This window comes from Eurytemora carolleeae, unplaced genomic scaffold (assembly GCF_000591075.1).
Source record: "Eurytemora carolleeae unplaced genomic scaffold, Eaff_2.0 scaffold82, whole genome shotgun sequence".
NCBI classification, from domain to species: Eukaryota; Metazoa; Arthropoda; class Copepoda; order Calanoida; family Temoridae; genus Eurytemora; species Eurytemora carolleeae.
In genome coordinates, this window is record NW_019396126.1 from 158,408 (window position 1) to 180,148 (window position 21,741).

Consider the following 21,741-nt stretch of genomic DNA (forward strand, 5'->3'; position numbering starts at 1 on the left):
TTGGCTTGTAGATAGCAGTTCTCTAGTTATTGCAGTGTAAATATTAAACATGAGTGACAATTAAAGAATCAACATGTCTAGGCTTGTCGACTACTTTGTGATCTGTGGTTACGACCACAACAAGGTTAGAAGTACTAAAGAGAGTTGCTCCCAAGTGATCCAACGGTTCCCTGAGAAGGACTGGCCGGATATACCCTTCATCCATGGGTTGGATCTCTTCTGTCAGCCAGGGGGTTGGGTTCTCTCATCGGAGAGACAGGAACCTAAATTCTTCATCTCCATCCTGACGGATGTTGAAGGAAACCGTCTCCATCTACCCTGTCTAACCTTTAGTGAAGCAATACCTAAACAAGATCTCGGTAAGTTATTCTAAACTAAATCTTGGCCCAGTTTCCCCAGATTCAGGGGACGGGACTCCTTATACCAATGTATATCTGTTTTGGGAACGACTTCCAAATTTTCTCTTTGTTCGGCGGTCTCTCAAAAGATATCATAGGTTGGCGCATATCAGTCTTTTCCAACCTATGATAGGTTTCAATTTAACTATTATGACTGAAAGTTATGTTACTCAAGCCCAATTTTGAGAACTTTTGCAACCAAATTCTATTTATATTCTTAATTTGAGTTATTGAAAGGTATACCGGGGGGGGGGGAGTTATTACATGTTAAAAAATTTTTAACTACCTGCTTTTGTGGAGTAAATGTCTCCGTCACTATTTTCAGATTTTGCATAGCATAAATAACTTTTACGATCATCTGAACTCCATGTTTGTCTAAAATTTTAACCTTCCACCCCCCCCCCTGAAATATGTGTCAAACCTGGAAAATAAAGTTGGAAAAGGGCACTAAAAATTCGGCGTTTTTATTTTTTAAAACGATGCGTCTCATATTTTAATATATGAGATAACCCTAATTTTTATAAATAAAATCCTGTTCTAGAGTTACGAGGTGTGGACGAGGAGTTTGAGGATGTGGATAAACCTGGAATGTCTCTGGTCTCCACCCGAGCCTCATCACTACCTAGGCATGCGATACCCGGTATCTCCCTGCCTGTGGACGACAGTGTTATGTTTGCCCCGAAGTGCCTGGCTCTCATCTCCAAGCATGATATGCCGGAGCTGTTCAGAAACTGCCTCGGGCTCATCTACACGGTATACGTGGAGAGAATGGTTTCTCCGGGTGGAGAACCGATACGATTGGAAACTCTGGTTGGAAACCTGGTTGGTAACGTGACAGTTCCTAGTCCTGGTTCCAGTCCTCTCAAGTTTTCTCTAGGTGCTACAGATAGACAGATGATCCAACCCCCTCTATACCCTGATATGCCTGTCACGGGGTGTAGGGTTGCGTTGATCTTCCAGCAGTTAGGAATCAGTAACGTGTTGACCTTGTTTAGTGCTGTCCTTACGGAGCAGAAAATTCTCTTTCATTCCCAATCCTTCTCAAGACTCACAGACAGCTGCACCGCTCTAACAGCTCTCATTTATCCCATGAGATACAGTCATACTCTTGTTCCAGTCCTTCCTAGTTCAATATTAGAGGTCCTATCCAGTCCTACTCCTTATATTATAGGTAAATCAAAATACATATGTTGTGATGATTTTAATTCTAAGCAAACCTAAAAAAAAAAAATATATAAAAATAGTAATTATCAACAAGGATGAGTAAATGGACCTTAACAAAAAAAAAATCTTACAAATTGTACAAAACCCGTTAAGTACAAAATAAATCAAGTATATCCCGAAAATTAAAAATCATTGTTAATTAATTCGGTTATCCTAAAACTATGCTATTAAAGTTCCTCCAGTGCAAAATAAGTTCAATTTAATACAACACTTTTACAGTTAATCCATGCAAAACTAATAAAGAAAATAATTCTAAATATATATTAATTGTATTCTATTTTAGGTGTTCATTCCGCCCATCAGGAGCATATTGGTAAATAAAGAGACAATTAATGTTCAATATTTCGAAGCCTGCATGATATTTCAAATTTTCCTGTTTGACTCATAAAAATTATTTTTAACGAGTTTTTCTCTCTTATCACATTCAACCTTTTTTCCAAGATAAGATATTTTAAGATCAATTACCTTGTTATTGAAAATCTTTTTTTATAAAACCAAAGAACAACAGCTGATTATAAGAACATTACTTTCTTTAATTGATAGTTGATTCATTTTGCAGCTGACCTGTTGGACGTAATTATAGTGGATCTGGATGGAGGTTGCCTTACTATCCCGGAGAATATGACCATACATCAGGTTCGACAAGAGTGACAACCTTTTCTTAGACATAATTTCTTGTAAAACTAATCCGTTCTTCTTAGATATAGTTTCTTGTAAAACTAAACTGTTCTTCAGGAAAAATTCATAATTTGAAACTGTTTCTGTAACTTAATTATTCCAAATAGCCTTAATATTTTTGAAATTTTTCACTTAATTTTCTGAATTTTTTAGATAATGGAACCTCTGCGCTCCAGAGTACAGTTGGAGCTCTCAATATGTTTACACCCGGAGCTTGAACGAGCGGATAATGCATTCCCTGGTAGTGAGAACCTAGATAAACCAAGTGAGAAACTAGACAAGGAACTGAGAGCTGTTATGCTGCGACTGATGGCCCAGTTGCTCCAGGGGTACAGAACCTGTCTAAACCTTGTCAGGATACATCCAGTACCATTCATAACCTTCCATAAAGCTGCCTTCCTCGGGTTGAGAAATCTATCCCAAGACTGTGATTTTATCTCCAGGTTCCTAGATTGTATGTTCTTTAATGAATTTATCAGTACTCGAGGTCCACCCTGGAGAAGGTGCGATATATTTGACGAACTCTACGCAAATATCGGAGAGCAGGTGAGCGCAGAAACCTTGGATCCTAGGAAAATTATGGTTAACGTTCGTGAACTGTCGAGACAAATCTTTGATAACGAGAACTACTGGAGTATGAACTCTCAGAACGGTCAAATATTCAACCAGCGAATTCCTCTGCCGACCGAAGGTCACATGATGCGGGTTCACCAGCCAATATTTCCGCTCCTAGACAAGGCGCTCGTGCACAAAATAATCAACGAGGGGAGCGCGCACACACAGCTCAGATCTGAGACATCCAAATCATCTAGTCAAAACAAGTTGGTTCCCATGGGACAAAAGCAGGACGTATCCGGTGTGTTTACAGTGTCCGGGATAGTTCCTAACTCTGCCCGGAGACTGGAGGTTCTCCGGTCCTGTATAACAAATATATTTGAAAACAAGATTTCTGATGCAAAGAAAACATTCCCAGCGGTCATTCGAGCTCTTAAATCGAAGGTAAACAAATGTAATAAAATACCAAACCGACAAAATCTCCCTCTCTTTCAGGCTAAAAATAAAATTACACTGAGTGAGACGTTAAATTAAATCAAAGAGTAGAAATTGTCTGAAAAAAAACAAAGGCAACAATGCTAAAAGAGCCCCCCCCNCTGAGCTGAAAACTTTAGAATTAGATATCCTTAATCCCGATTACTTAATCTGAGTATCCAATGGACACACTTGATTTTCTTCTTAATTCGGTCTTGCTTGGATATAGTAGAGAAAAATCAAAAAACGGTTTTTTTAATTAGAGAGTCCCTCCTGTTTCTGTATATAATCTTAAATGGCGCAAAAATTTCAAATTTCTCGGCTTTATATACGCGACTCTGACAGGGTTGAATTTTATACATTTTTCAGGATTCAAGTACAAGATTAGGTTAGTCTTGATATTAAGAAAAAAAGAGGATCAAGCATTAATCTCGATATCCACCATTCTAAAGTTTTCAGCTCTTGTTATCTAGGCAGCAAGATTAGCACTATGTGAGGAGCTTGGAACCCACGTGAAGAGGAACCAGGTGATGCTGGAGCATCATCAATTCGATCTTGTGGTCAGGCTCATGAACGCAGCACTCCAGGTATAAAGATTCTACAGGATGTTCCAAAAATATATGGGAATTGGCAAATGGAATCTATTCATTTTGAGATTTCTAAAATGTTCTGCCATTTTACTACCTTTCAAATTATGAAAATTTTCGAGTCATTTTAAACGATTTAAAGGGCTAATACCTGTTCTTTTGGGGGTCACCCTGTATAATCTGTCAATTATTTAGACGCTAGACCTAACTTTTGAAGGACGTGTGCATATCTCTTAAGCTCCGTCTTAATATTTTTATCCATACAACAAAGTGTAACCTTGAAGTGTGTTTACATCAGGCACTGTCATGTATCAATGGATATTCTGTTCAGTATTTGACAAGATTCAATATTTATTCAGGGTTTTGCACAAACAATCTTTTAGGGTTGTCTTATTTATTTATTTTGGGGGGAATCTGTCTAAATCTGAATGGGTTATATTGGTGAATAGTTCCTGAATTAACCCTATCCTATTGGGGGTATTTGTCATTTTGATTAAATAATTTACTAAATCTAGCCTTTTTATTGCAAATTAAATTTTTAGTTTTTTGCATCTATCACATCACATTAAGATTTTAACCATGAGGTTTTAGGTTTGTCGATTTTTTTTTACTCAATGAAGATTCAATACTGTTAATGTTCAGGATGATTCTGATATTGATATGCACGGAGTTGCTGCTGCTCTCCTACCTCTCTCTACAACCTTCGGACGTAAACTCTGCACCGGGGTTATACAGTTCGTATATACACTCATACAAGATCATGCAGTCTGGCAGAATATTCAATTCTGGGAGTCAGCCTTCTATACTGATGTTCAGAAGGGAATAAAGGATTTGTATCTAGCAATAGAAGACTCTAGTTCGGAGTATTCTAACTTTGATGTTGTCTCCGCTCAGTTGTCTGTGGAGAAACATACTGGACCCAGAGCAAGGGAGATTAGGAAATCCGCAATTATTTATCCTGAGGATCCGTCTGTATTGGAGATTGCAGCTAGTGAGCTCAAGAAATGGAATAGCCTTGAGGATAGGATTAAACAGGAACGGGTTATTAAAGAGGAGCAGACAGTTTACAGCCAGGCAATTCATTACACAACCAGAATGGTTTGCCTTCTTATTCCAATGGATTTTAAACCTGAGAGAAACAATAAATCTATTGTTGATCACTCCAGTGATCTAGTTTCAAACTCTATTTCAAACAGTGTGGCGGAGTCAGACTCTATTGATGCAGAGTCAGGGTTTGATGATACCGAACCTAATGATAACGGTCACACGGTAACAAAATTTGTAACGAGGTTTGTTGACAAGGTTTGCGGAGAAAGCTCCGTGTCTGAGAATCATCTGAAAGCTCTTCATCAAATGGTTCCCGGTGTGGTTGCTATGCACCTGGAAACAATGGAAGCGGTTTCTAGAGAAGCTAAACGATTGCCTCCGATACAGAAACCTAAGTTCCACTCTCCAAGTCTCCTTCCCGGTGAAGAATTGATGTGTGATGGATTGAGAATATATCTCCTCTCCGACGGACGGGATGAACACTCAGGAGGAGCTACGGGAGGTCCAGCTCTCCTTCCAGCAGAGGGAGCACTCTTCCTTACCAACTATAGAATAGTTTTCAAGGGAAATCCTCTGGATCCATTCGTAAACGAACAATCTATAGTTAGAGCTTTCCCGGTAACATCTTTATCTCGAGAGAAGAGGTTTACTCTGCACGAGTACGTTAGCGAGATCGACCAGGTTCTCAAGGAGGGAATTCAGCTTCGCTCAAACTCATTCCAGATCATCAGAGCTGCATTCGACGACGAGGTTACAGCGGAACAAATAGAAACATTTAGGAAAAATATTCACAAGGTTCAGTATCCACAAACATTGTGGCATTTCTTCGCATTCCGGGGTCATATAACCTTATCAGAGGGAGTGCTAGCGAAGGAGAAAGACAAAAATGCTAAATATTCAACAATTCGAGGCTTCGCTAAATCAACCCTGAAGAACGTATCCAAGGCAACAGGAATCAAAACCAAAAATAAGAAGAGTCACAAATTCATGCTTCCGACAAACATGCTTCCTGCCCATGGTAGGCTGTCCTTAGTAGAGATGAACACAGATCAGAGGTTCAGGGAGGATGATGAGATCTCTGAAGTAAATGATCAGCTTCCACTCCCTCCTCATCCAACCATTAAAGCATCTGGACCTCTGGATAGTAAATGCCTTGAAAGGTTATCTGAGCGAGGTTATTACAGGGACTGGGAGAGGTTGGGATTAGGAAGTTTAGATCTTGTTACTCTGAAGGGAGCATACACAGCTCAACCAGCATCTCTAACTAGAATATCTGTTGTTAATCATAAATTTTTAGTTTGTAAAAGTTTACCTCAGCTTCTGGTTGTCCCTGGACGGGTTACAGATGATAGTTTAAGAAGACTCTCCAGACTATACAGACAAAACAGGTTACCAGTCATCACATGGAGAAACGGAACCTCTAGAGCTCTTCTTATTCGAGGCTCAGCCTTTCATGCTCGAGGTGTCATGGATATCATTCGTAGACATCAGGATAACCAGTCCCTACCGGCACACGAGGTTCCTCACAGCTCAGAGGCAGACGAATATCTGAAAGCTGTTATCTCTTCAACTCCGTCTTCCATGCTGAAACCAGAGAGTACATGGAATATGTCCGGGAGTACAGCGAGTATCGCGAGTGTTGGAGAGCTGGGTTTAGGACCCATTACTCCAACTCTATCCCGGAGAAATAACAATCCTCTATCCAGAGCTATGGAAGGTTTAGGAACCCTCACTAGAAACTCCGGTAAGAAAGAGTCGAGTCATTTTTTAAACTGCACTATTAATACTTTTTTCGCTTTTAGGATTGAATAAGTATCAGAATATTTTAGGATTGAAAAAGTATCAGAATAAAAGAAAAGCTAAACGTAAACACACTTCTTAGATCATGCTTAAGATTTCTTGCATGAAGATAAACAAAAAAATAATAATATTACAATGTCTAGGTTTAAAATATTTAACTCTGAATCGAAGATCTGCTCCAAGTAAATATAAGATTGCTTGGGGCTTTATTTAACTCATTTAACTCAGCTTGTACTTGTAACTCTATTCTGCTATTCAAGGGCTTTCTAATCCTGTTCTGCAAGTATTTATGCCCTACGCTGAAACCTTCTTTTTTATCTCTAAAATTTTAATTTTGTTCCTAGAATGTTTTATTCTACTCTCTCCTTTTTGTTTTATTCCTTCAAGGTCCTGGCGTCTGGTATCGTAACCTTAAATGACCCTTCACACAAAGAGGGGAATGTCCGATGTAGAACGGTACCATTGAAACGTTATTTTGATCAATAATGTTGAAGATAATGTCGGTTTTATAGCTTGGAAAAGTGTTTAATTCTGAAAATTCTTACATTGTTTTCCTGGTACAGACATATGAAAGTCACTTTTGCAGAGAAACCAAAAATGAAGGTAAATAGTATGAACAAAACAAGAATATCTTATTCAAACTTGATCATACAATTCTTTGAAGGGAACCGTTGTGAATCTGACATTCCGCTCGATCAATGGAGGGTCACTTGAAGTTATGTTTACAGTTCCTTAAAACAGTTTAATTTGTGTTTATAATCGTTCCATGTAATCTTCATGCTTAAAACTATTTTTCCTGGAACCTTGTTTGAACCCGCCGGTGAAGCGTCTCGTAAATTTTGCATGTAGTCTGCTATAAAAACTTTTCAAATCTGCTTTTAACGCTTTTCAACCTCACAATTATTTTTTTTTACTTTGTCAAAACAAATTGCCAATATATCTCTAATCGTTCATTGCCTCCTTTATGTTGCTAATGCTACATTGTAATCCACATTTTGCGGTTTCACGTAAAGAATATTCATCATACTGAAAGAATCCGATTTTTTCTGAATGTTCTCATAATATAAGTATATTGCTGAACGGGATTCATCACTTAATGATTTCTGGAACCTGAAACGTTATTAAATCTCAATAATTGAGAGCATTGATCGGTCCGTTATAGTTTGGATTACAAGGTAATTACGGATTGGGTTCCGTCTCTGTTGTGGATCCATTTATAATTAATCCTATCATTATCACTGTTACCATTATCACCATTATCATTATCATTACCACCATTTTCATTATCACCATGATTACTTTTTTCGTCATCTCTGATATTCATACTGTAGCACACTGTACAGTTTGCAGCGTACAGTATGCACTATGCACTATTCATACAACCAAAGCATGCATCAATAGGTTTAAATATATTAGATATAAATTAAATTTAATTTCTTAATTCTAAAACAATTTTAACTATCGATAAATCCACTATTTATTTATCACAATCTGGTCCATAAAGAAACATTGTCCTGAACGATTATTTTGCTTTTGGATTTAAAAAGGATAACTCTGAAAAAATATATATACTCTATGTGTTTAACCTAAATATGTTAGTATTGAGAGCGGATTTGTTAAGGAAAGGGTATGAGTCGACGAAGTAAAAGCTTCAGCGGGAGAAAGACTTCAGGTTTAAAACCTCTCGTTGTTCCGTGTCCCGTAGTCTTATGTTTTATAACCTTCCATCCTGTAAACACAGGCGCAACTTTTTTCCAACATGTTATTTACCCCTATGCCTGTTAATAAACTGACATACAGTGATACCCAGAAAACCATGGAATAAGACGCCGATTCTAATCCAGAAAACCGTGGAATAAGACGCCGTTTCTAATACGTTCAAGTTATGATTTTAAATAGTGTAACATGAAACATAGTAATTTATCAGTGTTCTCAGAACTATTTTACTTAATGCGGAATTTTTGTTTCTATAAAACTACTTTCTTTGTAGCAACATCAAATACACTAAAAGATTGCATTTAATGTTGTCTTCCTATTTCACAGTTTTCTGGCTCTCACTTTAACCTAATCTAAATACTAACAAAGCATCAAACCTGAAGATCCTAAAGATACCTGTAATGTTTACGTTATTTTTAATTAAATGATTTAAACCTTTGAACTAATTGAGTGAAGTTTTCAAAATCAAATTTGCTTTTTGTAGTTTTTGTACACACCGTTGCATTATTTACACAGATGTGTGGTGTGTGTAATGTGCAATGAACATAAATAAACAAATCTTGAGATTGTTCAAAGCTTGAGATTGCATGATCTGTTCAACTATTATCCTGACTAGCTTGTATCTTGTTCTTTGCTCCGGAGTTGCATGCTGCATGTGGTCTTCATAGTCGTTTCTTCCCTAATCAGCTGTTCAAGATTTTAAATTGACCTTTACAACTAAGTAAAGAGACATTTAAGACATTCCTTTTTCTTTTTGTCTGATATATCCGGAGATGATTGACAATGGACATACATTAACGTTTTTTCACCCTTCCCACGTACACACTGTACCTACTGTATATATATCAGGCGGAAAGGCGGGGAGACCCTTTGGAGGTCGTCTTTCTCTCTCTAGCATGAAGGGTCGACCAGGGCTCGGCTCAGAGACATCTCTCACAGGTCGGATTGTACCACGGGTTTTGCATGGCTTCATTCAGATTTACGTCTCACTAGGCTAATGGAATTTTGTATAATCACCTCGAAAAACTGGCTAAAAACAGAAAATGTATAAAATGTAAATTACAACCTCTGTTTATTCTGCTCAAAATATTTTTGAAAGATTACAAAAGGATAGTTTGTCTTTCCTTTTAGTTTTTACGCTCCTATATAAATGCTTTTTACCTTTCTTCGAATTGAATAAATTTGTATTTTTTGGCATCCCTTCTCTTGACTGCACTCTAAACTTCTCACTTTTTGCATGCAAAAGTTATAAAAACACATTCTTAAATAATTTATTTTTATTTTTCATTTGTTCAATAAAAAATGATCAGTTGGAAGATCCTTTTTTTGCTATCGATTTTTAAAAGAAGTTTAATACTAATTATTATTAGATTTTTCAGGTTCCGGTGCACTACGTGGTTCCTACAGATCCAGTGTAGAACCAGAGACAGAGGCCAGCTATACCTCTCTACCCCGGGCTGCGCTCTACGTATTCGTGGATAAGGCGCAGATGAAGGGGATTAAGGTTGAATCCCATCCGAAGGCAGATTTTATCCCTGTTGAATACCCGGATACTAGGAAGTTAAGAAACTCTTTCAAGAAGTTGCTCCGAGCTTGTCATCCCTCATCAATAACTCAGGTGTATTTTTTTCGCCTAGATACACTTAATAAATAATACAAAATTGAGGCGCGTGTTGATGTGGAAACTGGAAAATGACTCTTACAAGTATTGTTTTTATTTTTTGATGGGAATAATGTTTTCGACATTTTTCTTAGGTGTAACTTTTCCATGAAGAAAATTAGGAAATCTATATTTCACATGGGAAAAAATAGCGTAGACGTAAAGGAGAATAATTATTTCTGTCACATGTTAATAATAATATTTGGATCAGTGGGAAATTGTCCTTTTCTACTACTTACTTGGGGACCCAGCTTTACCTTTACATTCCTGTTGTGATTTTAACAAGTTACCCAATAAAAACACATACAAACTAATGATCGGACATGAAAACAAACAGAGATTTCTACTTTAAATATATAGAGATGGAAACTAAGGTCCCTAATTATATTTTATAATTTGTCAGGGGCATAATAATTCCAACGAGAGAGGTTTCCTCAGCCTGGTTGAAGAAAGTGAATGGTTATCTCTTCTCCAGAGTGTAATGCAGTTGGCAGGAGCTGTAACAGATCTAATAGATCTCCAGGGTAGCAGTGTTATACTAGCCCTGGAGGACGGTTGGGATCTAACAGCTCAGGTCTCCAGTTTAGCACAGCTCTGCCTGGATCCATACTATAGAACTATACAGGTTAGGACGGAGCAGGTTGGAGAGTGGGATGGAATGCAAAAAGTTACAGTGAAAACGTTTGGGAGGGGGGGGGGGTGATAATCTTAAATAAAGCAACTTTTCTGGACACAATTTATTTGAACTCCTCTTTTTATAAAATGTTCAGAAAATTAAAGACTTTTTATATAACAATGTTGGGACGTTTCACTTCTAAGTTCGTATCCCCAGTACACTGTACAATATACAATGTACACAGTGTACAGTTGTACAAATCATCGATGGGAAAATGTTAATTTAAGTTTAAAAATAACAAATAGGGAAATGATTAAGTTTAGTTTTTAATTAGTTTTGCTTTGATAAACATCCTTTGAAACTTTAATAAAATAATAGAATCTAAGTTTAGTTTTCAAGAAATTTTTTGTTTTAATTCAATTTTACACAGATAATCTTTTAGACCTTTCTTTGAAAAAAAAGAATTTTTTTTCTACTTTAGATATTTTTATGGTTGATAATTTCTCTAGGGTTTCCGTGTGCTCCTGGAGAAGGAATGGTTAGCGTTCGGTCACAGGTTCGGATACAGGAGTAATCTAAACAATGCGAACCAGGACAGTGGGTTTACGCCAATCTTTCTCCAGTTTTTGGATATAGTTCATCAGCTCCTTAATCAGTTTCCGATGGCTTTTGAGTTCTCACACTTTTATCTCAAGTAAGGAAAAAGTTTTATAAATTTTTCATATTTGCATTCTACTTTCACATTCTTTTTACATTTGCAATAAAGGATAACGTTGTATTTTACAAAAGAGAATTGAATTCAGAGATATATTTTGTTTTTAAAAATTGTATCATCTGAAAGCTATAACTTTGGAGGGGAAATAAATATTTAATAGAAAAGTATTAAAAAATGGGATATAAAAATGTTTGTTTTTAATTCTTTGGTAAAAAAAAGTGTAAATTAATTCAAAGTTCTGCGGTTTTAAAATATGTTATATGTATTCTTGTTTTCAACATTCCGAAGCAATTTATAATTAAGGTTTCTGGCGTATCATCATATTAGCTGCAGATTTCGTACATTCCTATTAGGTAAGAAAATAGTTTTGTATTTCGGAAAAAAAAATATTTTAAAAAAGGAATTATGAATTTTTTATCAAGATTCGGAGTGTGAGAGAGCTGAAGTTGGATTTATCGAAGTTCGAGAGAAAAGATCGTCTATTCCTCGTTCCAGTAGATCCAACGATACCCAGAGTTCCGACGAGGAGGAGAGAGGATCCAACCAGGGATTCCCTGGAACCCATCTTGGTGTATCAGTCTTTGATTTTATAGACAAGTTAAACCAGAGAACTAGTTCTCTTCACAACCCTTTGTTCTGCCCGGAACTGCAGCAAACTGTTCTCCGTCCCTTCTCCCATATGTCGGATCTAGTGCTGTGGGACTACTATATAGAGGAGGAACTGAGATTTGGTCCATGCTACGACATGGAGTATGCGGAGATAGATCTAACCTTACAGGACGAGGGGAACCTGGATCCCAGAGAAACCAATAAGACTCTGACCAAAGGTAATTTTTGACAATAACACAAATTTATAGCCGATATCAAATTTCAACTGTTATATACTTACATACATACTTACACTAAATTATTATTTTAAAGAATAATACCGAAGGTACATAAGCTTCCATTACTTAGTCCTTATTATTTTAAAGAATAATACCGAAGGTACATAAGCTTCCATTACTTAGTCCTTNTTATCAGACCTTACTTCATTCTTAACTTAGTAAATTTATTTCAAGTTTGGAGGGTGGATAGTTGCACATCCCTGACATTTGATTTTGATTTGATTTGATTTGATTTGATTTGATTTGATTTGATTTGATTTGATTTGATTTGATTTGATTTGATTTGATTTGATTTGAAACCTGGACGGAAGAATCTGTTTGGAAAAATGAATATATTGTTTGTTTAAAGTATGAAGGTTTCAGATTTCAAAGTTTCATATTTGTTATATTTAACAAACGCAAGTTATTATTTGTTTTTCAACGAGAGTAGAACTAAAGTTAACGGTTTAGAGTTTGTGGTTCTTTTTACTCTTATTTTTAAGGACAGCTCTAGAACTAGTTATTTTAAAAACAATAACAAAGATTGTATCCAACTGGAATGTTTAGTAAGGAGTGCCGTGCCTGTTCAGCGTTCACTGAACAACTAGTTCCTGTAACGAACCGTCTCCATCACTCTTAACTTCAAAACTTATTAAGTTTTTACTATTTAATTAAGATCTGATAAAACAAAATTAAATGTTTTTGAAATTTTCAAGTTAATTCTTCTTTTCATGTTCAGTTTTCTATAGAATCCATTCTTTGTTCTTTCACAAACAAATTATTTATTAAGAAGTTCACTTTGTGTACATTCATAAGATCTAATCCTGTTTTTATTATTAATGTTGTTGTTGTTGTTTTTAATGTTGTTAATATCATTATTATTATTATCATTGTTGTTATTATTGTCATTATTGTCATTATTATCATTATCATCATCATCATCTTCATCATCTTCATTATCATCATCATCTTCATCATCTTCATTATCTTCATCATTATTATTTTTAAGGATACGACACCATGGTACGAGACCACCCGAATTCTAGTTCTAAGCTGCTGAAGGATATTCAAGATCTAGAGACTGAACTTGGATATCTACCTCATCGATGGCAACATCATTGGGAGAAGCTGGAAGCTCCGCCAGCCCATCCTCCGCCTCCACCGCCACGAAGTACCCACTCCGGACATCCTCCGCCTCTGAGTACAAACTCTGTCCAGCCTACTACCCCCAGTATGTATGTACGGGACTACGGGCGGAGTGTTCATAAACGATCAACTATTGAACTCCTGTTGAAAGGGAAGATGGGCGTGAGCAGTGGAAACGCCGAGGGGGGCGGAGCCGCGTATACACATCCTCACAGATTTGAGAAATTTAACTATACAACCCCAACCTACTGTGATCTTTGTAACTCCGTTCTTTGGGGTATTGTCAGAACCGGATATAGATGTCAGGTAAACAGGATATAGATGTCAGGTAAACAGGAATCTAGACGTCAGGTAAAGAGGATCTAGATGTCAAGTAAACAGGATATAGATGTCAGGTAAACAGGATATAGATGTCAGGTAAACAGGATATAGATATCAAATAAACAAATAATTTTATAATTTAATTGCTGGGACGTTTCTTTTAAAAAAAACAGCACCTTTTAGATCATTGGCCACTAAAATAAAAGATGGCAACTTCTTTTTTAAACTAGTAAGGGCAGTTTTTACTTACATCTGTTTATCAAAAAAATTGAACTTGCTTTAAGGCTATAATGAAATAATTTTGTATAATATTCTTGATTAACTTGCGTCTCTTCGGGGTTGAACCGTAGTAGAGGGACTAGGGCGTCCGTAAAAGTCTGATTTAAGTTGAATTGGTTTGATTTGATTTTTAACAATCTTAATTAATTCTTATATATAGGACTGTGGGTTGAACTGCCATGAGAAGTGTAGAGAAAATGTAACTAAAGCCTGTACAAAGTACAAATCTGTACAGAGGGATCCAACCACGGAGAACCTAGATGCAAGACTGACCGGAAACCAGAGTTCTGGGGGATATTTCCCCTACGCCAGGGGAGAACGACAGGGGGAATCCACTAATATTATTTATCAGGTAAGATAGATGTTTGAATTAAGTTCTTACAACAAACCCTTCTTTAATCACTATACCTTAGCAATACAATGCCGTAGACCTATGAATATCATTTAGTCTTAAGTTTGAAATACCGAAGGTATACTCCATCAGGTTGCAAATATATGTATGGATTAGAAAATTTGAGTTTGTGGCAAGACCGTACTTTGTTTCACATAATTTATTAAACGGAGAATTCCCTGTTTTTATTTCTATACATGCAGGGTTATGCACTATTTATATATATGGCGGTCTGGGCTCTCCAAGATGGGAGGGTTTTTAGATCCTACCTTATCTTATTTTATATATTTTGAATAGTAAAATGTACTTTTTATTCTAATTGGGAATTGTTTTGTTTTGTTTTGATTTGTTTGTTTTTTCTCTTAAAGATAATGTACAAAGATTATATTAAACGATAGTCGAGTATTTTTTTTCAGATTTTTTTATTCTTTATAGGGTAATGTGCTTTTAAAACATAATATTATTTTTGCAAAACTATGATTTTAGAAAGAAGTGCCATCGATAAAAGTAATGATATGGAAGAAGAAAAAAACTGAACAAAATTAATCTTATCTAATAATGTAATCTCCGAAGATTGAGAAAAGTTTATTATTATATTGTTAATCCAATTACTAGTTTATTCTTGTATCCCCTGCTGAAGTGGGTTGTAATGTTTGTTGTGGATTTATTGTAAATAATTTAAATCTTAGTGTCTAGTTAACACAGGGACTATGGCAATTATAACTAGGAAAGTACAATCACAAGAATTAAATGTCTGAAAGCTTAGTTTAGGAAATTGTATTATTTTACTCGGTGATGCATGATGATCGAAGAAATAGTTCTGGGTTAATATTTTTTATGACTGTAATTTTGGGTGCCGCGGCTTGTTGGCTAGATTTTTTTTCAATAGAATCTTACTTATATGAAAAAGACTGTGCACATAAACTTATTACTCTACGAAGAGCTCGTCTTTAGAAATATTAACAAATTCGGTATTTCAGAACAAATCTTTATGAGAGAAATTATATAAGATTAGAAACTAACCAACCAACCAACTGCATATAAATACTTCATTTATCCGACCATCTGCTCACAGAGAAACCACAGAGTATACATATATTAATTATCATTCATTTAGTCTGTATCATGGAAACATTGAACCAACTATTATTTTAAGATCACGTCAAGCTGAAGTAAATTAATTGCAGCAATATTGAAATCAAATATTTTCAATCATAACTTCTCTTTTCATACAACTTTTGAGAAGACCAAATATGTTTTGAATTTTCTCCTGCGTAAAACCAAAACTAGAGGAGCGACAAGGTCACAAAGTTGTACCAGTAATATCGCATAAATTCAACTTTCTCCTTCTTGTGAGATATTCCCATTTAACGTTCTTAAATCCTAATTTTTCAAGAATCCTGTCTCACGTTCTTAACTTCTATTACTTCAAAAAACCTGTCTAACGTCCTGAACTCCTAATACTTCATGAATACTATCCAACGTCCTGAACTCCTGATACTTCAAGAATTCTGTCAAACGTCCTGAACTCCTAGTGGTTTAAGAATCCTGTCAAACTTCCTGAACTCTTAATACTTTAAGAATCCTTTATAACGTTCTGAACTCCTATTACTTCAAGAATCCTACAGGTGCTAACGTCCTGAATTCCTAATTCTTTAAGAATCCTGTGTAACGTCATGAACTCTTAATTCTTTAAGAATTCTATCCAACATCCTTAATTCCTAATACTTCAAGAATACTATCCAACGTCCTGAACTCCCGATACTTCAAGAATTCTGTCAAACGTCCTGAACTCCTAATAGTTTAAGAATCCTGTCAAACTTCCTGTACTCTTAATACTTCAAGAATCCTTTATAACGTTCTGACCTCCATTACTTAAAGAATCCTGTCTTAACGTCCTGAATTTCCAATTCTTTAAGAATCCTGTCTAATGTCCTGAACTCCTAATTCTTTAAGCATTCTATCCAACATTCTATTTCCTAATACTTCAAGAATACTATCCAACGTCCTGAACTCCTGATACTATAAGAATTCTGACTTATAATGCTTAAAGAATCCTATCTAACGTCTTTAACTTCTAATACTTTAATAATCCTATCTAACGTCCTGAACCCTGTAATACTTGAATAATCCTAAAAAACGTCCTTAACTCCGATACTTCAATAATTCTGTATAACGTCCTGAAACCTACACTACTTCAAGAATTCTATCTAAAATCCTAAACTCCTAATACTTTATGAATCCTATCTAACGCCCATAACTTCTAATGCTTCAATAGTTCTATATAACGTCCTATTCTTGAAGAATCCTATAAAATACTTCAAAAATCTTTTCTAATCCAAGATTCCTGTCTATGGTTCTCAACTCTATAATATTTAAAGGAATCTGTCCGAACTCTCAAATACTGAAAGAATACTATATAACGTCCTTACGTCCAATTCCTGTTTTACGTTCTTCATTTTCTGTTTTGAAAAACCCTCTGTTTAAACTCATGAACGTGTTCCTAATTTTTATATTTCAGTTTTATTTCTGTTTTTTTCTTTATTATTTAGAATGATGGATTTGTATTCTGTATAGTGTATTATGATGTTTATCTATTACTATCTGATATTAGATACTGGTCTGATAAGAATGTTATGTTAAACCTCAAATAATATTAATGCTTTTAAGATAATATTTGTTTCCAACATTAACCACTCACTTTTAAACAAAACTGAACGGGTAATGGTATTTTACCCCCCTCCCCCTCCCTTATTTAGAGGTTTTTGTTCCTCAACCTTCAGAATTTGACATCTTGTAACAAATGTACCGCACCCCTCATTATGATCAATGAACTTGAAGCGTCAAGAACGGGATTGAGTCTTTGTAACAAAACAAATAATTTCTGATTCCTATATCGTTGCAACCGGACAGTTTATACCTTTGACATTTCAAAATTAGATTATTTGATCCAACAGAATTTATTGTATGAAATATCTAAGGTCTACTACATTTGGTTGCAAATATATAGGGATCAGAAAATCAGGGTTTGTAGCATAAACTCAATTCCTTTAGTTTTCAGCTTAGATATTCAGCCTAGACGTTATTAAAATAAGTAATATATCGTTTAATATCTCATATTTATATAATATTTATAATTTCTTGTTTGCACATTCTCTGCAGTTGACGGGTGCAGTGAATATATTTGGCAGGCTAGCCACCAAGTAACCACGGGGGACGTTCTCATGCCAATATTTGGTCCGGATGGGGGGGAAGAAGCATTTACAGTAAGAAAATAAATTGATGTTTCTAGTTTAGGTATCCTCTGATATAGTTTTTACTTGTCTCTATGCTTGCAAATAGCATGACTCATTGATCTAGATAATTTCTCTCTGTAACTCTGGTTAAAACTATTATATGTACATATGTAGTTAATGTTCTATAAAGCTGCAACGTTTAGCTACATTGTGGGGTATTTTCTGTTCGCAGGTGTTGCCTACAATTGGAAGGGGGAGGGAAGGTACATATTAGTTAAATTAATGAGGTTTGAAGTGTGGTTTACGACAGTCTGGGAGACAATAAAACAGCAAGTTCTACTCCCAGGAGTAGGTTGTTAAACCCTAGGACTGCTCACATCGCCGGAACTGGTCATATATCATTCTTTTTATTCAGCAATATTTTATTTATGAACAAGTGTTTTCTCATATTTCTGAAATATCTCGTCAATTTTGGTTTCCTGTTTTAATCATTACTTGGAGATAATTTCATGGTTTTATGGTTTCTCGGCTTATCTTTCCAATACAGAGTATATAGACACACACACACTTATACAGTAATTGAGTGTTATTACCGCAATTAGTATCAGGGCAGTAATTTAATAATAATTAGATTTAATATTGCTTATTAATGGATAATTAAACGTGTATCGTAGCGTAAACATCAATGGGATAGTTCCGTCATCCAGTTTTTAGTCCTTTTACTTTTATGATCTTCAGCCCCCCCAAAAAAAAAGGAAAATGTCGGGGGAAATGTTAAAAGTTTAAAACTAGATTAAAGATAATTCGATATTACATTTCCATTTATATGTAGTAGTAATCAAGGAGATATTAAATAGAAGGAGGGGGCGATAGGGTTTCCGTACACTTTGCTGTGACGTTTTTGGACTGCTATGTAAACAGATTTTATTAGATTAAAGTAAATAGTAAATCTCCTTGGTTGTAATGAAATTCACAGTTGTTACGTTTTTATAGTAAGTCTATACGAGGTAATTTTCATAAGTCAACTTCTCGCAAATTTGTAATTTTTGACAGATTTGATGTAGTGTCGCCAGCGATCCAACAGGTTGTTAAAATTGGATATTTCAGGACGGAAATACAATTTAATAATGCCGTTCCGTGTGATATTTCATGATTACTGATCATTAGTTAGTGTAAGGGGGGTGTCAGGCTGAAGGGGGGGGGGGGAATATATTCGCTGTTAAAATATTATGCCAAGGGGGAGCTATAAATAGAAGATCTGTGGGAAGGTTGTACCCGGGGAACAGGGTTCTAGATATATTAATGGGACTCCTAGAAAAGGGTGTGGGGGGAAGGTGGTCAAGGGGGATGCTTATTAATGAAAAGGATTGTAAATATAGAAGGATCGATTATACACAAGTGTATTTCATTAATGTATATCGGAAACCCGACAGGTCCATGAATAACCTGATAAATTATCATCAATGCATTATTGTTCAAACAAAATTTTAGAATAAACAAATAGATGGTTACTAGGGATATGTAATTTGCAATTTATGTCAATCGGAAATGCCCCTCCATATACTTTTCTGATTTTTTTCATTTCTAGAATTTTTGTTTGTACCCTCTCTTTTTTCTTTTTTAAATAGCTTTCTCTGTTTGTTCATTTGTTCGGTTGAACCACGGAAATCCTCTTAGCTTGGTTTATAAAGTAGGTTGACTTTTATATAGAACGGTTAGATTGCAAGGCGAAGCTGGGTTCCTAATCTAGTATTTTATATTAAATTTGCTTGGAAACCCAGCTTTCCCTGGAGATTAATACAATTTTTCAAAGTTGAGAACATTCCCGTCCTTTTAACGAGTTCCCAAACAAAATTTGAAGCAAATCAGTTTGTTGTATATCATAGGGATACCTGTATAAACGAGGAGCTCTATTGAAAGCTGGGTACCCGCGCTAGTATACTATATTGTTGTATATCTACTATCTAGGGATACCTGTATAAACGATATTATACTATATTGCTGTATATCTAGGGATACCTGTATAAACGCTAGTATACTATATTGCTGTATATCTAGGGATACCTGTATAAACGAGGAGCTCTTTTAAAAGCCTGGAAACAGCGCTGGTTTGTATTGGACTCTATCAAGCATCAGCTGAGATACTATGATACTAGGGAGGATCTACACTGCAAAGGAGCAATAGATCTATCAGAGGTAAATACGCTATTTGGTTTGTCTAAGGTCAGAATTTATGAAAAATCAGAGATAGTTTAAGTAGTTACGGATAGTTCAACTAAAGCTCTAGTGTATTTAAACTACATCTCATTAAACTTGGTCAATCCCTGCTAGCTTCAAACAGTTCAAATTTTTTATTATTTCAATTTTTAAAAGAATTTGGCTAAGTATTTTTATTTGTTTTTAGTAATAAAAGATTAATTGAATTATTTTGAAATTAATTTGTCTTAATTTTTACCATACCTGAAACTTTATCAAACGGACAGGAAATCTTTTTATCCTCCCCCTAACCCCCTTTTTCCATGCCTAATTCTTCTGTTCAATGCAGACAAGAAATGTTAATGTGATTTTAATATCCAATATATACTATTCATATAAATATATATGTACTTGGATCTTTAAACTCGTATTGATTACTTATGAAAAGATGGATTAAACCAACAATTTCCAAACACGCAAAATTAAACACGAAGGGCATTCATAAATGTGAAATGTTGCAGCGTGGAGAAGGGGGGGGGGGTATGATTTGGTTGTACGTGAATAGTCTTCAGAGTTTCATATCTTGGTTGCTTGTAAACAGATTTTATTAGATTAAAGTAAATAGTAAACCTGTATCTTGTTGTATAGGTGCGGGGAGTATGTGAAGGTAGTTCTGTTCCAGGAGCTCCGAAGAAAACTGATGAATGTTGTTTCTTCGATCTTCAGACATCGAAGAGAAACTACAGTTTATGTGCAGAGAATAAACAACAGGCCATTGACTGGCAGGAGAAAATTCAGAGTTGTCTCTAAACTATTCATACTTTATATATATATACATTCATACCCTGATACAATGTTCAACCTGTTCAAACCAAACCTCAAGTTCAGTATGTTACCTAGATACATGATACCAAACCTCAAGTTCAGTATGTTACCTAGATACATGATACCAAACCGTTTTAATTCCACTCTATGCAAACTCTTGTTCAAAGTCAAGTGATCTTTATTTGTGAAGATCCTCAGTGCTATTATTACGATTTTTTAAGTGCCTTATTCGCTGGCCTATTCTGCACCTTGGCGCCTATGATTACTCTTATTCTCTCTTATTCGCTGGTCTATTCTGCACCTTGGCGCCTATGATTACTCTTATTCTCTCTTATTTATGAGTTTCAGCATGACTATTGATATTATTTCTCTATAGTGTTGTTCAGAGCTTATATGTATTAATGTTCAATCTTTGAAATCTTTTATTACAGTTTGGGAATACAATCTTTTCAAAGCTTTTATTTTCTTTTAGCACAGTCAGAGGAAAACCTTGATAGATAGAAGTTTAAGAATTTACATTCTTGAACCTTGACCGATTAAAGGGACAGTAACCGTGATCTTAAGTGACCTTTGACTTTAATGGTGACATGTGTGATTCACAACGGTACCTTTTAAACCCTATTCTGTCCCAAGTATAAATAGGATATCTTCATTTTGTTGTCTGAAATTGATTATTTTCAATAGTGGTTTCTCTATGAAAATTACTTGAGGATATATGCTGCAAAAGCAACTAAGAATGATTAACTAATTTAACATTCTTTAAATAGGAAACCGACGATATTATATCTAGGATTAAAGGGTCTTGTTGTGTCTTGGATATACCACTCCTTAGATTAAGAGGAAAATGGAGGTCAAATTAGCAATTACATCTATATAAAATACTAGATGAAGGGGCAGGCGTTGCTCGTGCAAAAGTTTGAAGAAAAAAATTAAAAAATCTATTCCAGAGAAAAAAATATTTCGAATTTTGTTAGCCTGTAACACCCCCCGGGCACCCATGAGGTCCAAAAA

At 35.4% G+C, this 21,741-nt stretch overlaps 1 protein-coding gene across 8 annotated transcripts; it reads left to right on the top strand.

Moving 5' to 3' along the window:
• Positions 1–57: 57 nt before the first annotated feature.
• LOC111695726 (myotubularin-related protein 13) lies at positions 58–21,189 on the top strand. 8 transcript variants are annotated; one of them, XM_023465138.1, is made up of 19 exons: positions 58–359; positions 940–1,569; positions 1,906–1,935; positions 2,182–2,258; positions 2,454–3,299; positions 3,803–3,916; positions 4,559–6,707; positions 6,907–6,945; positions 8,385–8,435; positions 9,329–9,418; positions 9,859–10,097; positions 10,543–10,764; positions 11,265–11,449; positions 11,774–11,823; positions 11,893–12,297; positions 13,346–13,788; positions 14,243–14,434; positions 19,768–19,905; positions 20,554–21,189. In XM_023465138.1, the coding sequence occupies exons 1-19, from the start codon at positions 74–76 to the stop codon at positions 20,713–20,715; spliced, it is 6,348 nt and encodes a 2,115-aa protein (XP_023320906.1). In that variant the 5' UTR covers positions 58–73; the 3' UTR covers positions 20,716–21,189. The 8 variants fall into 8 exon arrangements, with proteins under 8 accessions (XP_023320906.1, XP_023320909.1, XP_023320908.1 ...); XM_023465141.1 differs by lacking the exon at positions 8,385–8,435; XM_023465140.1 differs by lacking the exon at positions 6,907–6,945.
• Positions 21,190–21,741: the final 552 nt, after the last annotated feature.